General features: G+C 37.9%; 1 protein-coding gene across 15 annotated transcripts in view; it reads left to right on the top strand.

Annotated features, from left to right (window-relative positions):
• The first annotated feature begins 2,012 nt into the window (after positions 1-2,012).
• mycbp2 (MYC binding protein 2) overlaps positions 2,013-16,870 on the top strand; it is a 90,141-nt gene continuing 75,283 nt past the window's right edge. For 11 of the 15 annotated variants that reach the window (XM_015606445.3, XM_007251691.4, XM_015606444.3 and 8 more), the window contains exons 1-2: positions 2,014-2,739; positions 5,577-5,652. In XM_015606445.3, the coding sequence (XP_015461931.3) occupies positions 2,468-2,739; positions 5,577-5,652 (348 nt within the window). In that variant the 5' untranslated portion in view covers positions 2,014-2,467. Of the gene's footprint in view, positions 2,740-5,576; positions 5,653-16,870 lie in introns of all 15 variants that reach the window. The other 4 variants (XM_007251679.4, XM_007251683.4, XM_007251678.4 and 1 more) reach the window with 1 other exon arrangement.

The raw sequence follows: 16,870 nt of genomic DNA, 5'->3' as shown, positions 1-16,870 counted from the left end.
GAAGAGATTATCTAATCTCAGTGTCTTTTTCTTTGCTCTTGTTTTCTTTCGCTCCTCCTGCAGCGATGCTCTTGTGTTGTTGCCATGGTTAGGCTTCTACTCAAACAATCTGGCCCAGTGGGATGTGCTCCGGTCCATGTTCACTTGTGATGTTGCACTGTCTTAATCTTCCTTCAGTTTCTTGCTTTAAAGGACTCTATTAGTGGTCTGTTTCTTGCAGTCGTGCACTTAAATGAATACACATTGGAAACACAAGAATGTGGTAAATGGAATTTGTAGTTATTTCACTAACATTCTTTTTCAATCAAACCTAAACCTAATCATACCTAATCAAAATAAAATACAAAAAAAAAAAGTTCTATTACATTTTCTATAATTATTCCGTGGACGTTAAGGGGTTCATCAATTAAACGAAAAATATGCTTAGCTTGGAAGAATGCAGCAATGTTGTACATCGACCACATGCATGTACTGTATAAAACCCTATGTGGATGAGAGGCCTGATACATTTTTTCTACTGTGGTTATCCCATGATATTGCACCATCACACCCCCATCCCCCACAGTCTGAAGATCAGTTGTCCTGTAATGCGTCCAGTGGTGAACATATAACTGAGTGTCACATGCCTTTTAGTTTGAAACATCATAAAAGCTGGATTTTGCTGCAGCAGAAATGATCTTCACTCAAGACAGGCAATTCTTTTTTATTGGTCGTAGTTGCCATGGAGTCCGCTGTTTTTTTTACAATAAAAGCCCAGTTTACCAAAAAAAACAGCAAATGAAAAAATTCTAAATGGCATAGTAACTTAAAATTGTTTCAATCAAAATGTAAAATGCATTGTTCAGATTATGTAAGGATATGTGTACAGTATATCTGATTATGAGAGGATAGGTGTCCCTAAAACTGTCTGTGCATCCAGATCAATTCTTAAAATCATCTTACAGGTTATAGCAATATTGAGAATGAGGCCTCAAATTTGATTTGTCCCCAACCCCATCACTTACTGTAATAATGATGATGACTATCAAACACAGCTGAAGTTTGGTGGTTAATATGGTAGTACAGCTGGTCACCTTGACAAAAAACATACCCTATGCTGGTAATCAAACTATTTAAACAGTGTATGTTTTGTGAGTTTGAAAGTATGGTCAAACTTGGCCCAACTGGTTGACTAGCTTAGTTAGGATAATCATATTTATGGAGGACCATCTACACCATCAAATTAAAACAAAAACACACCCTTTGATGGTCAAAAAGTAAATGTAAGATGTAAGATGTTTAACCAATTTGACCTGGGTGTACAGGTAAAAAAAAAACACCTTTTATTATTGTTCACCACAGCAAAGCCAATTGGTAGCCCACATGATTATCAGTGTACAAATAAGTCACTTTTAGAGTAGTGTTAACTAGCTTTTGCAGCCTAAACGTGCGGAATAGTCGATACGTTTGATTAGATTAGACTGAGAAAGTATAACTACAAGCTAATTAAATTCTCTTAGCATTTATCCAGAAGTACACTTACATAAATATATGTAAACTTGATGTTCAAAGGAATATATTTTGTAGAATCAGTTGGGTAGAATCATATGAACTAATAAGATGCTTCTATGAAACAGTGCAAAGGCAGCAGAATTGAAAATAGGAAATAAATAAATGCAATATGTGTAAACAGATTATCAGATGCCTAACGTGAATAATGTGTGGTTGTGTGAGATAAACATGCATACACACAAGTAAACAAATATAGAGATATATATTAATACATAGGGAGTGACTAGATATGAATGTTATAAACATGCAGTAACTGTGCAAACCAGTTCGTGACAGTATGGTTTTATAATAGGCCATGTTTTACAACTGAATATTTGAATGAAGCTGAAAGGTTTATTTTAGTATTATGTGTATGGTGTTTGTGCTGCAGTAAGCGGCGATGCTCCGGTAAGCCATTGCCAGTCAATGCGGTAAGCCCATCATCACTACAGTGTTATTAGGATGGGAATGTATCCCGGCATGCTTGACAGTGAATCGAACAGGGAAGGGTGATGAAGTAAGATGGCAGCGCTGCAAGGGGAGCTGCCTGTCCGGGTTCACGAAAAATGCAAGGAACAGACGAAAACAACGGACGGCAACCCGCGTTTTTGAGAGACTAGCGCTGAAAATGAGTGTGTGGTTCGGTTCGAGTCGTTCTTGTCACATGGGCGAGGGTTAAATCGCTATTTTTGAGAAAGCAGCTTATTTCGTTGCAGAGCCGCGGCTAACGCGTTCACCACCACCGACCTCCCTGCTGCTGCTGCTGGAGTCGAGCTAGTGGATGTAGCTGGAGAACGGTTCCTGGACGGGTTTTCAATCTACACCTCGGATATATGGGGAGTGCTGCCCACTCCCTGACGGCTGGAAGTAGCTAGGCTACCTATTGATCCCCGGCTAGTGACTTATCGCTGTGATATATGCATTGTTCCCCTAAACGATGATGTGTGCTGCTGCGGCAGCTGGAGCCGGCGGTGGGATTCTGCCCTCCTCATCCCCCTCCATGGGGCTGGGTGTCAGGGTCATATCTGGAGCCGGGAACGAGTTCTCCTTTTTCGGGGCAGGTATGGGCTCGGCTCCCGCTCCGGGGGCCCAGTCGGACTGTCGGAGCCGATACCAGCTTCTGCTGTCAGGGCGAGCTTTGGCGGAAAAGTACCGGAGGATTTACACAACCGCTGTCAACGACAAAGAACAAGGCATAAACCTGGGGAGGTGAGATATTTAGCTAGCGTTAACTAGCTAACGCTAGGTTGGCTTTGGGAGGAAAATGCACTAGCTAGCTAGTTAGTTAGCTTAGCTAGGTTAACCTGTACGACATACGCCTGGTTTTAGCTACGTAAACAACGTAACGTTAACGTTATCTCAACAGGCGCAGCGAGTTAGCTAAGCTAAATCAGGTATCAAAATGGCTAAGGTAACGTTAGCTAACTAGCTAACAAGAAACGAAAGCGAAGCCACCGTTAGATACAGCAGATAAGTCAACCCGGGCAGGGTCTGGCTAATATCACCATTTAGCTAAGCTAGCTAGCGTTAGCCGTCTAAGCTAACTTCCTTAGCTACGATAGGCTGAATTAGCTAACCTAACGTTAGCTATGTTAAAATAGCAGCGTTGTTGTTTTTCGTGGTTCTGCATAATACAGAAAAGCCCGTTCATTGCAAATCCTTTGTGTTTAAAATGAATGTGCTGACACGATAACCCAGTCAGGCTGACATGACTTAAACCTTCAAAAACCGAGACGAGTAGAGCGAGTCAGTTGGATATCTAGGTTAGCAATATGTATGGGCTCGCCCATTTAATAATCAGCTAAGCTAGTTAGTCGTTAGTTAACCAAAAAAAGCTAGACAGGTTAAGCTAGGCCAACCCGTAACGTTACGAAATAACGATATTTTGCAAAATATCTAACTAGTTTGCTAATTAATGTTGCTGTTACGGATGTCATGGTAGTTGGCTAAGCTAGCACATTTGCTGTAACGTTACTTTTTATAGCTAGCTAACCTAGCGGCTAGCTATTTTAGCTAAGTGAATACAGTGACATAGTAGCCGGCGTTAGAGCTTACAGACAGTCAACCAAGAAGCTGTGTGTGTCCTCGCAAAGGAGCACATATATCACTCTAATGTTTGTTAGCTAGCTAACTGTATGACATATTGTTATGATACGAATGATACTAGGATAGCTAGCGTTAACTATCTAGCTAGTTAGCTTAGCTAGCTAATTTAAAATCTCTATAGTTAACCTAGCTAATGTAGTAGAAACTCTCTTTTCAGGTATCAGCTATTGGAGTATTTTGTTTATTTAATATACTAGTCATAATATCAAATATAAATACAGATTCTATGAATGCTAGGTTAGTTGGGTTAGGAAACATAAGTTAGCCCACCAGTCCTACATATGCTTAATGTAAATTTTACTAGTCATATGTAATCATTAATTTAGATTAAATTTTAGTCTCCTCGTTTGTACTAGTAAAACATTACAGTAGTAGCAATATATCTAGCTACAGTTATATGTTTACCAGTAGAAATAGTAATTCCTGATATTTTCTATATTCTGATATTCTGTTTGAGTAATTCATTTCTGACTATTGAAAATGATTATTGAATATATTTATCGTTTACCTATTTTAACTAAATTAGAAGGTGCGTTATGGATATGTAACGTTAGCTACATTTAATGTGTACATGGGATGTTTGGGGCCTGGCTAAAACTAACGTTAGCTAGCTAGCTAACCTATATTGCTTGCAAGTTAGGTTGTCAGTGGAATGCAGCTGGTCAAGTTCGCAGCTATATAGAGCCTTGTCAGACCAGGCCTCTGTGTCTTACACCGAACAGCAAACTAGAAGGATGTGCTGGTTCAGTTAAACTCTCTAGTTGAACAAATCGACACAGGCTGATGTATTTATTAGTAAAATCAATGCGCTCAGGCAGCGCTGATTCTGTTAGCCTGCGCAGGCTTGAGTGCGTTTGGTCTTACGTCACCCTGTGCACATCAGAGCAGAGCAGAGCTCTGAAGAACCGGCGGCCTTTTACTACGACCTGCCTGGTGTACTGTAGGAGCTGCCATCTCCTTCCCTGCTAAACTACAGCAAATAAAACTGCGCCTTTTCCTCGGCAGAAAAGTGTAAACAAGGCCAGCTCAACCGCACAGCCCACATGTAAATAAATGTGCTCTTATGTGCACTCAAACCAAATGCACAGAGGATTCGAGTCACTGCTTAATCAGGAAGAGTTTGCCTGTCAGATCTTCCTGCCCTGGCACTGGAGCAGCTTGTAGAGTGCTAGTAATCCTAGTGGGGACTGCCCTTGTGACAGCACCCAAACAGACCCATGTAAGCTGTGCTGTGCGAGGTTAAATGTTACTGTAAGGTTAGCACATTTCAAAAGCAGCAATGGTAGAAACCTTTTTTTAATGAGAGAGATGTTTGGGTGTGTCAGTCAGATCACTGAATGCCATTGCTTGCCTTTGTTGTTTGTCAGGGAAGTGCACAGTTTGTAGCTTTGTTGATTGTTTACTGGGAATGACTTCATCTCGTCCCTCTAAGAGGATCTTCATTAAAGTAAATACGAGCAGGTGCAACAGAAGAACCGGTAATTCAGCTTGCCACAGAAGCCTTGTTATGTCAACATTTCCAAACATTTGCAGAATTAACCAGGTTTATGTAAATCCTGAGCATGTGTCTGAGTTATCTACAGAGTTTGCAGTCACTGGGTGCACATACGATCAGAAAAATAAAGCTGTAAATATTTCCTACCTGAATGATGTAATCTAATGTGTGTGAGATTACCCCACCCTAAAAATAAATGATTATCTTTTATTCCATCCTGCTCAGTGAGTAGATAGACTGGATTATACAATAAACTATATATCCAAATGTATGGGGACACTGTTTCTAATGAAACAGTGAATAAACTGATGTTCACACACTGCTTAAATTTGTAACCAGTTTCTATAGATCAAAGACTTAGTAACATAAAGTCATGCATAACCCACACTTTTTTGTGATTTGTTGTAATTTAACATTCCCCTTGTTTGTTTTTGTTCCTTTTTAGGGGCAAGAAAGCTCTGAGTAAGAAAAAACTGAAGAGGCGGCAAAAAATCAGATCAAAAGTCAAAACAAGAACAAAGGTAAGGTTACGGGCCTATAAATAGATTTATTTAGGAAAATGATGTGGCTGTTGTATTAGACATAAACAGAATTAACAGAATATGTGACTGAAGTTAGAGTAGTCTTTAATGTATAATTTTGTTTTATCTCTTCTGTTTTTCCCCTTTGCAAAGGGAAGTTCCTCACATCATATTATGTAATCTGGTTAGGGGTGTAACAGTATGTGAATATGACACTAGTGCTACCTTCACAACATGTAATCTTGACTGGGGTGTAATAATACATATGTATGACGCTAGGGTTACTTTCACAATACCAGGCGGAGGTGATTTATTTTGTTGTAATTTGGTCCTAGAATAGATAAGTATTTAAATCTTTGGAAATGTGTGAATATGTATTTAAATATTTTGGGAATGTTAGGGCAACGAAAAATGTAGTCAAATTCAAGATATCACAATGTACAGTAATCACATCACAAAACATGCAGTGCGTTTTGCAGAGTCAATATACATTTTTCAAAACCTTTTCTGCTTAAAACAAAAACTAATTTACACTGTTCTCAATTTACATGACAGTATTAAACAGATTAAGGGCCGTCAACACTAAAGCTTTAACGCACGTGATTCATTTGGAATCAGCAACACGTCATTTTTTTTGCAAGTTATTTCACACCAACATATCTGACCCCAACCTCCGCTGTAATCTGCCCTGCCCCTGAACAACGCACAGATATAGGTCACTAACATTTCTGAATGTGAAAGCCCAAGATAGTCAAATCCAGTTTGTGCATTTAAACTGAAAAAAGGCTTGCAATGTGAACATAGCCTTACTGTAAAAAAAAAAAAAGAATTAATTAAAAATATGAATATGGTGAAATGTATCTGATTAGTGATTTCTAACAAACTGTGGCTTTGTGTATGGTTACACTCCTTTTATTTAAATATTTTTAAATAAATATACACGCTAGGAGGAAAATAGGCTCTTAAAGATTGGTCTTAGGTTCATATGTATGGATTTTACCCAATTTTACCCAACTAGACCCTTATTTATATTATATTTTTACATTCTAGTTTTCACAGACTCTCTTTGTTTTTTTTTTTTTGTTTTTTTTTACTGAAAAGCCTTGTATTGTGTGGGCCAGTTTGTCATATTATCCAGATTAATTCTAAGCCTGGAATACACAGATTTTCCAAATAGTTTGCAATTTAGTCTAAAAATAGGTTTAATCCACGTCTGGGAAAATGAATCTAATTAGAAAACGTTTGTTGGTTTATAACTGATGAATTTCAGGGCTGTGATGGTAATCCTTAGAAGATCATAAGTCTGGTGTTCTAATCTGGTCTTCTGTGTTTGTAACATCAAGAATACTGTTTTAATTGGCCTGTTAGAGCTGCTCATACGCCTGTAAACACTTGCACACATGGAGGAGGTTGGGGCAGTGACTAGGTCACGATTGGCTGTTGCCGGGAGACCCGTGTTGCACATCTCCACAGCAACAGCTGACTCCATCTCCTGCTCTGAACACTTATATTGTGCCAGTCAGCTGGGCTTTATGTCTGCATGGAGAGAGCCTCTCGGCATGGATCTGAAACACCTTATTCTAGCAGGTTCTTCCCTGTTCCTGGTTTTCTCTGAGGAGGGTTATTTTTGGCTGTGTTTGGAGATCACTTTTCCGGCATTTTTATTTTCCCAAGTGAGCATGGGATTGGCTCATGGGAAGGAGTGAAAGGAGATTAATATGATTGTAACAGATAGCGGGCATAAGCAGCAGAAATTGCCCACCCTAAAGAGCTGCTGGGTCTCTCTCTCTCTCTCTCTCTCTCTCTCTCTCTCTCTCTCTCTCTCTCTGGAATCATCTGTCTCTCTCTCTGGAATCATCTGTCTCTTTATCTGTACCTCTCTCACTGCTATAGACTAGTTTGACAGCTCCCAAACAGACATGGGTGGAGTCTTTCATGAAGGGAGGGTTTGCCTTAAAGTCTGAAGATACAGTTGAAATAAGTTGAGCACTACAGTGTATAACTGATCTCTCAAAAGATTTTTCTTTTTCTTTCCTGCCAGAAGCTGTGCTTTTATTTAGAGCAAAGAGAGTATCATCCTGTCTCATTTGACCCATTTTGCTGTGGGAATTGTTTTGACAGTCTTGTGACAGCAGTGTGTACCATTTTATTATTAGCTCTGCTTGTTCTTATTCTACTTTACGGTCTTTTGCTGAATCGGGTGTTGTACATTTAGTGAATCTGGAGAAATATTAAAATGATTTACGGTATGCTAATGTTTATCTCAGCAGAATCAGTTGGCAGGTTGAGTTTCACTTTCTTTTCCTAAGTATTGCAAGTGATTTAATCAGACATTTCAGATGAATTTCAATATTGCCTACAATGCCTAGAACCCAGCCTGTGCTACAGGTTTGTTTTTTTAAGGTTTTTTTGGGCTAATGTTTCTGGGTTATTTTTTTTCGGGTATCGTTGCACCCTGCATGGTTTACATTGTTTACAGACCTTGCAATTTAAGTGTGTATATTATTATACAACTTCTCCAGGTAAAAAAAAAAAACAGGTTGTAAATACAAGTAAATAGTGGTGCAGTGATACTTTATTAATATCTGTGCTAATTCTGGCTCTTGTGCACAATATTGTTATTGGCATTGGCCAGCATGTCCTTGGCATGGGATTATTATGCTTGCCCTATTGTTTGTGTTATTGCATTGTCAGTTTTAATTTTATTTAAATAAATGTGTAGTTATTTTGTCTTGTATGGAACAAAGAATATTATCTTTATCCAAAACAAAACCTATGAAAAATAGAATGCCATAAATATCAGGATTTATAGGCATTTATCTAATAGTAAGAGTTTTATCTAGAAGCAAAATTTGGAATTGGTGTGTTAGTCCCTAGGTGTAACAAAAATATGTATTTAAAGTTTATATATTAAAGTTATTTATCACAGAATTATGATTTGCAGTAGTGTACTGTTTCTTAAACACAGTAACAATTACATGTTTACTATAGTTTGTTCTATTCTGTTGTGGTATAAGAAAGTATTGAAACTCTTTAGTGTCACTATATTATGTTTAGTGAGACTGTGGATTTCCAGAAGCACAGTACCTATTTTAATCATAATATTTTTTTAATAATTACCACTTTAAACTAGGGGTGGGCGATATGGCTCTAAAATAATATCACAATATTTCAGGGTATTTTTGCGATAACGATATACTTGCCGATGTAGGAAAACTAAAATAATTCATTCATTTCAGGAATATAGTATAATAGTATAACAGTATAATCATAATGTGGCAAAAATAAATAATATAGCATAAAATAATATAATGCAGCAAATAATATTGCAGAATATTTAGTGCATGCATATAAACTTCAAACTAAAACAATTATACAATAAATACACTTAAAGCTTCACAGTAAATAATATACTATTTTTAAGACAGAACATCTCTATTATCACGAAATGGATTTTTAATATCATGATATTTCTCGGTCACGATATAATATTGCCCACCCCTATTTGAACCCAGGTTTTTTTTTTTGTTTTTTTTTTTGCTACGTTGTGGTATTCTGGGTTCCACATTGGGATCAAAGTAATTTATACACTTAGTTCACATAGTTCACATATATCACACATTAACTGCTTGACATACCTTGAGTTCCTGAACCTTGAGGGGCAGAAAATAATGACATTCATAAAAACAACTTAACAACACTTATGTTTTATGTTTTATTTGGACAGCTGCAAAATATTCTGAATAACAGATTATAAATATCCTTGTAAATCTAATAAATACATATAACAATGCACATTTTGCGTAAAATGTACTTGTTAAAAATTTACAAAAAGATTTTTAAGACACAGTTCAAAAAAAGTACATAAAAGGGTAGGATTTGTTCACACTCACTCTGTTGTTGGAAATATAGTTTCTAGATTAAATTGAAGATGTTTGTGTATTTCAGTAACTGCTGGTCTGGGATTTTTAGTGTCTGGATGGTGCAATAAAAAAAACTTGCTGTGGGCAGTGCTGAAGATGGAAAAACAGTGTTCACCAGATCTATATCCAGTTAAACACTTTTGGAATGTGGAAAAATGTGAGTGAAATGTGAACCTAAAAATCAGCAGAAACCGTGTGATGCAATCATGTCAATATTGATCAGAAGCTCAAAAGGAAAGAGATATTGGAGGTTTTGGAGGCTGTTATGTGAACAAAAGGAGGCACTTCTCGGTAATAACATAGTGTTGCAAATAAAGTGCTCAGTGAGGATCTGTAGTTAAAGGCTCATTTATTCTCTCTTTAGATAGGAAAATAAATATATGTTAAAACAGTCATTGCCACATAGTTCTTTGAAATCCATTTTATTTTTTGGCAATTTCTTTTTTTCTTTTTTCTTTTTTTAATAGGCATTTTTTTCATCATACTTTTGTTAGATTTTTAATAGTGCTGCAGGATATAAAAAAAATGATCAGATTAATTACATTTAATCGCTACAAAATATTTTAAATGGTACAGTTCAGTTGAATTTTAGCTGAGGACTTAAAAGCTCCCTTTAAAGAACAACAGTCAGCAACAGATGCTGTAAATACTGTACCTCTCTTACAATTCTATGTCAAAAAAAATATATATATTTAGCATTTTTTTAAGAGTTTGTCAAGCAGCTCACTTCAACTTTCACAAGCAACTTTCTAATAAAAAATGCCCAAACATGAACTCTGTATATCTCAATAAGAAATAGAAAGTGTAGCTTCTATTTGTAAAGATGCACAGTTCAATTACCCCATTATTTGCATTAAAACAGTAATTCACATTAGATGAATTGATATTCATTAACCATCCAGCACTAACTAGAGGGAAGTTCGAAGTCATACCGACATACCGACTTCAAACAAGTAGATTCAGCATAGTATACCTCTTTTTTGCCTGTATCTTGTTTAATATTGTCCATATTTCAGTGTTGTGTTCTGCTTGAACTATTGGCTACATTGCTCCTACAATTTCCAGTGGTTCTGCTCTGTTCCATCTGTCAGCTTTCAGAGAATGTGCACAAATATGGATGAAATGAAGAGTCTCATGCCTGTATCTGTATCCATATTTAAGATTGTGCTTAAATTAGCCCTAAGATTCGTAATGGGCTTTGTGTTTTCTTTACCATTAAATACCATGTGTTTTGATAAATGACTATATATTTATATTCCTGTGTCGATAATGGTGTTGGCATCAGGCCCAACACCATGCTAATGATGGTGAGAGAGAGTTTTTAACTTCCTGTATTTCCCTGAAAGTCTGTTCTGATTGGCTGATGTAGCTTTAAACTCACATGATGATGCTGGGGAAATTAACATACTTCCATGGAGTAAAACTATTTTTTATTCACTTTAAGCTAACAACTACACTATTACATAATGTATCAGTATCACTGAGAACAAAATAACATGTACTTGGTAGGGGAAAAAAGGGTAAAAATGTGTCCTTACTTTTTATGCTTTAGCTCCAATTACAATCCACTGGATCCACAGGGTGTCTGGTAGGTCCTGGGACCTTTTTTGGGTATAAAAGCTTTTGCTGTCACCTGAAAAATCATGACACTGCTAATGCTGATACAATAGCTACTGCGAGCATGGAAATATTAGAACAGCTAACTCGGTCTTCATCTGCTCATTAACACATCATTAAACAAAGGAACTGGAGAAATAGAACTTAAGAGATCTGGCAAGCTAAAAGGGAGCATTACAGAATATACTGTAAAATCACCAGATTTATCTGTTTTGAAAGAAGGCCGCGCCACAATGCACTTTGTAAAATTACTTTTTTGTATGATTATTTGCAACTATATGTTTTCAGCTACAAGATTTTATAAAATCTTTATATTTTATCTTTAATAAAATATGCCTCTAGTTCCAAACCTCCAGTGCTGCATTGTTAGTGCTTTTTAGAATCTTTCAGTTCCAGTCTCCTTCACTGTGCCAGTTTTCATTTGCCTTTTCAAGTCTAAGTGAGGGTATATTCTTTTTCTGCGTCCGCTCCTAAACTGGAGCATTACTATTCTTGCTTTGTTCTGCTAATAGCTGATCATCTACAAACGATGGCCTATGTCTGGGAAGGACTATACACTAGTGCTTTTCTAAGCAGCAGTGGCCATAGACCTGTTATGCAGAGAGAATATTGTGAGTGTTTATGTAAGAATGGACTTGTAAGTGTCTTTGGAACAGATTGAGGGCTGGGCTGGAGGCTACTCTAACCTTTCCAGGCAAACCTGGTTGTGCATCATTGTGCAGTGCTTCTGTAATCTTTTGTACATAGTCTCTCAAGCTTAAATATACTTAATGTTTTAGAATCAATTACATTTCAAACTCTATTGAGCTCCTGCTAAAACTTCTGAATTCCTGTGCAGAACTGCACTGCAGAGCTCAAAGTGAAAACACAACTGAAAAGTAGAGATGAAACGATCGATCGGCAGTGTATCGGTATCGGCCGATTTTCAGCCAAAAAACGGTATCGGCGATCAGCCGATATTCCTCTGATTTTATCCGATCCGATTCAGGAGTTTAGGGTTAAGCAGATAATCAGAGCTGTGTGTGGCCGGTGAAACTGTTCGCTCACAGGAAGCTGCAGGTCCTCATCCACTAGCCGGAGCTGCAGCAGCAGAACAAGCCCCGTTGTCTTTACACCAGTCACAGAGCTACAGCCCAGCCATGGGCTACAGGCAAAGCTCAGCCAGTCTGGAGCATTTTTTACCGTTTCTGCAGTTCATATGTAGGACTAATGCGCCTCACAGTGAAAAGAAAAAGGTTTTAACCACAATAACAGGATAATACCTCTCTCTACAGCAGCTAACCTCAGGAGCGGTCGCAGAGCTGGGTTAGCTGACAAGCTCAGCAGCAAACAGCTAACCTCAGGAGCAGTCACGAAGCTAGTTAGCTCACAAGCTAACAAGAGCAGGGGACTATAGTCAGTGTTTTTAGAGCTGAATATGCATAAGTTTTCGCTCCTCACTGCAGTTTATGTGTGCTCACACTCCAGCTCCTCCACTCCGTATCGGTTTATACTGGACGCGCTGAGGAAGCCGCAGTTCCGCTCAGATAAAATTAAAGGCACGCTGATCACCTCAGAATGTTTATAACTGCGCGGTTTAGTGAGCACGGCTGCAAGGTTAGACTGTTGAAGTCTACTGAAGACTATTAAAGTATATTAGAGGTTATTGAAAAGGTTATTGGGGACAGAAATCAGTACAGGCTGGTTAGATAATTGATTCACGTCCTCGCTGTGGAGAATACACAGGGCTGTCACAGTTTCATGTTGTACTGTTTATTTTTATCATTAAAACAGATTTCTCTAATTCCAACTGTTTGGAAATTTAGTTAAAACCTTCGTTTATTGCTGTAACGTGGGGTGTCCGCGCTCGTAAAAACAGTTTATGAGGGCAGGCAGAGTCAGGCTGGATTTTTAGGCCAATCTAAGCTCTAGCTGGAAGAACAACAGCTCTAGAATACTGTTGTTCGTAAAAAAATAATATATTATTAGTTGTATATTAACAGTAAATATGACCTTTTTTAAGTAGTAAGCTAACTCCGAAAAACAGGCTGTGAGGTGGCTGATGTTGGGATACATTCCTGCGGTATTGGCATATAAATATACAAATTCTGGTGTTTTATAAATATTTACACATAACTTATATCTCTCATGAAAAGCGTTTATTTTGGTCAGTAACACTCTTTTGTTTATTTACTATCATTGTAAATTACCATTTTTTTCTTAGGCGTGGATGTAATTAGGGGAATCAGTACCAGGATTGTCTGGCAGCTGTGTTGCATTAATGTGGCATTTGGCCCCAGCCAAGATCGGTATCGGCCAGAGACTGTAAAAAAAGATGGACGCCGTGTCGCCGTTCCCATTCATTCAATGAAAATGAAGCCAAAATCTTCCGCCATGTTGGCGATCCTAACACCTGATTCTGCGCAGTAGAGACCAGAGGAGGGAGAGCAGCCTACTCATTTAAATAACCCCGTCCCTGAGGGCTGCCTCGCGGTCACAGACTGCAGAGCGCGGCGGAGCGGAGCTGGCGGTCTGTTATTGGTCCCGCCCATAACCAGCCCTTTTACAATAACCACACCCTTTTTGAATAGAGCTGAATAACGTTTTAAAAAATGAATTCTGTGGGGATATAAAAATTTTACAATATAAGCAGAGGTTACACTAGCTGTTGCATTTAAATAATGGAGGTAGAATTACAGTATATTAGAAAAAAACGTGATTGAAAGTTTGTTTTGCCATTGAAACCTATGGGAATGGGTGGGGTTACACGGCTTTCTGAAACCGAACAGCAGGGGGCGCCCGACCTGTGGTGGCTTCACTTTTGAGAGACGATGCTCTGTCCAGCTATATACAGTCTATGGTATCGGCGATCGGGCGATCGAGATGAAAGACGATCATGGCTAAGTGTGGTCTGCACTATTTTCTGTTTTATTAAACAAATATTGGCTAGTAGCATATTTTGGGTAATAATCGTGATAACTAAAGTTTCATAGAACAGATCTTGCTAGATTTAAACATCTTTCTGTATGTGCTTAGAAAATATATAGTAACAGACACATTTAAGTTATTGATAGTTACTTCCTTTGATGTTTCAGCTAAGAAATATTACCTTTAATGTAGTCAAGAAAAGGGTCTACCTCGGCATATTTCCATTGTATAATTCTGCTCTGCGTTTTGCATATCTTAAGTGATTGCAAAAGAAGGACTCTCCTGTTTCTAATGAGTGTGCCATATCACCTGAGACCTTTTGCAGAATTTCCGCATTTGGGTTCTGCTTCTCTGCAAACTTAATAAAGATGTTTGTTAAAAAAATTATAAAAACATTTTACACATTACTGTGAGATCCCTTTTCTATCTGAATGACCCACCGGTGGAGGGATTTCCCACTCGATAATATTGACTGCAGCAGTATTACAACATGGGCTGCATAACTGTATGTTTCACAATAGCACTTGCTGAGCAAATTATTTGGAAGACCACACTAATGGTGGAAATGACCTTCTATTGGTTGTTTAACTGCATTTAAAAAAAAAGTTCTTTGTGGTATTGATCCCACAAGATTTTGAAACATTTCTTTGAGATTCTGATCAATGTTGAAATGATTGCATCACTTACATCTTGCACATTTTTCTTGCTCTACTGCATTACAAGGCGCCATGAAGATGCATGTGATCATCAATAATGCTCAGATAGGATGTGGTACTTAGACAATGGTTAATTTAGTAATTTAGTAGTAAAAAAAATAAACATTCCCTGCATTATTACACTATCCCTTCATGTTGGCAGTGTTGACATGACGCAGACTAGGTCCATGGAAAATTTTTTTGATTGTGTTGAATTCTGACCCAACCAATTATGTTCCTTAACAGTCAGAAATTAAAAATTATCAGACCAGGCTTTGTTTTCCTAGACTTCAAATGTCCAGTGTGGGTTAGCCTGTGCCCACTGCAGCCTCAGCTTTCTATTCTTGGAAGAAAGTAAAAAAGCAATCTGCTGATTCTCTGCTCACTATAATAATTCAGGGTGGTTAACTGTGTTGCGGTAGCTTTTCTGGCAGCTTGAACACAGTCTAGTCATTTTCATTTTGACAAAACCAACTAAAAGCTGAAAGTCCATAATGGAATTAGCATGGCTGATAGTGCTAGCCTGTATGTGAGAGTTTTCTGCTACTGGGATTGTGGCATGCTTGACACCCAAAGAGGATATCACACACACAAGACCAACACAAAAATGTATACCATTTCTTCTCAATCATTCTAGCTTCTTGTTACCAGCTTTTCAGCTTGATCCAGTAGGGGTGTGCCATATCGTATCGTAAGCAATAATATCGCCAACTTTTTTCAATGTCGTGAATGATATTATACCCTGAAATATCGTGCCATATCACCCACTCATGATTATCACAACAGGGTACTACTTTTTTAGCAAAAGAAAAATTCACAGTGTTCTCATTTCACATTTATATATCTACTATAGACAGATCAAATCTGTACAGTATAATTTATTTTACTTTAATCCTAGATATATTGAGATATTTGGAGTGCATTTTTAGTATAATGACATTCTGAATCATTGACTCCTGTTATATATTCTTGTATTTTTAACCTCAGTTAGGGGAATGCCACATCATATTGTATGCAAAAATAAAAAGTAAAAACTTCCCCATATCACTTGTAATGCCCCACCACAACAGGAGGGTGAAGACTAGCACATGCCTCCTTCGATACATGTGAAGCCAGCCACCGCTTCTTTTCGAGCTGCTGCTGATGCAGAATTAACGAGCAGCATCACAGCGCACTTGGAGGAAAGCGCAGCATCGTCTACCCACCCGGAGGTAGCAAGGCCAATTGTGCTCCCTCTGAGTGCCGGCTGCTTGATGGCAAGGCTGCATGAGTGGGGGGAAATATATATATTTTTTTAATTCAGTGTTTTGTCATATCACAAAAATGCCATGAAATATTGTGATTGTTTTAGGGCCATATCGCCCACCTCTACAATCCAGTTTACAGATTTTTTTTGTCTTCTACCATCTTTGCTCTTCTAGTTGATCAGCTCCAGTTGAACTAAATTATGTGCTTCTGAGAAGGATTCAGAGCATTAATCCAATACACTTCTCTATTATCCTGAACTAGAGACTTAGTTTAAGCATGACAGTGGAATTTATGGCCGGTTTTCTGGTGTCTCAGCAGGTGTGTTCACTGCCCTTCTAACTACATGTTTATTACAGAGATAATATTTTATTAGCTTACTTAGTTCACATTAATGTGTGTGTGTGTGTGTGTGTGTGTGTGTGTGTGCGCAAAATGTTATGTATATATAACGATTATGCGATATCATCTCTATCTGATTCTGCTTGTTTTTTGTTGCCAGTTCATTTTCATAATAAAGTCTTGTTTTGGTGGGCGTATCTAATTTGTGTATGCTGGATTGTGCTTTACTGACTGCAGTATTTAATTTGTTGATAAATTGGATGTATTGGGGTATTGTGTTCTGCATTCAGCTACTGCTTGTAATAATGTGCTCTTTATTGGTTTATTTTGTTGACCCGGATTTTGGCCGCCTGTGCCTGTTAACTCTGCAGGTGTGGTGAACATTTCAATCTCCTGTATAAATGTGTGTTATGTAGTGGCAAAGTGCACTGTCCTACAAATGAGGTTGAAGGATTTAGGCTGTTCCTGTTCTTTTCACTCTATGTTTCA

Source organism: Astyanax mexicanus, chromosome 11 (genome assembly GCF_023375975.1).
Source record: "Astyanax mexicanus isolate ESR-SI-001 chromosome 11, AstMex3_surface, whole genome shotgun sequence".
Lineage (NCBI taxonomy): Eukaryota > Metazoa > Chordata > Actinopteri > Characiformes > Acestrorhamphidae > Astyanax > Astyanax mexicanus.
Note: the sequence above shows the minus strand (reverse complement) of the source record. Positions and strands in the feature narration are given on the sequence as shown.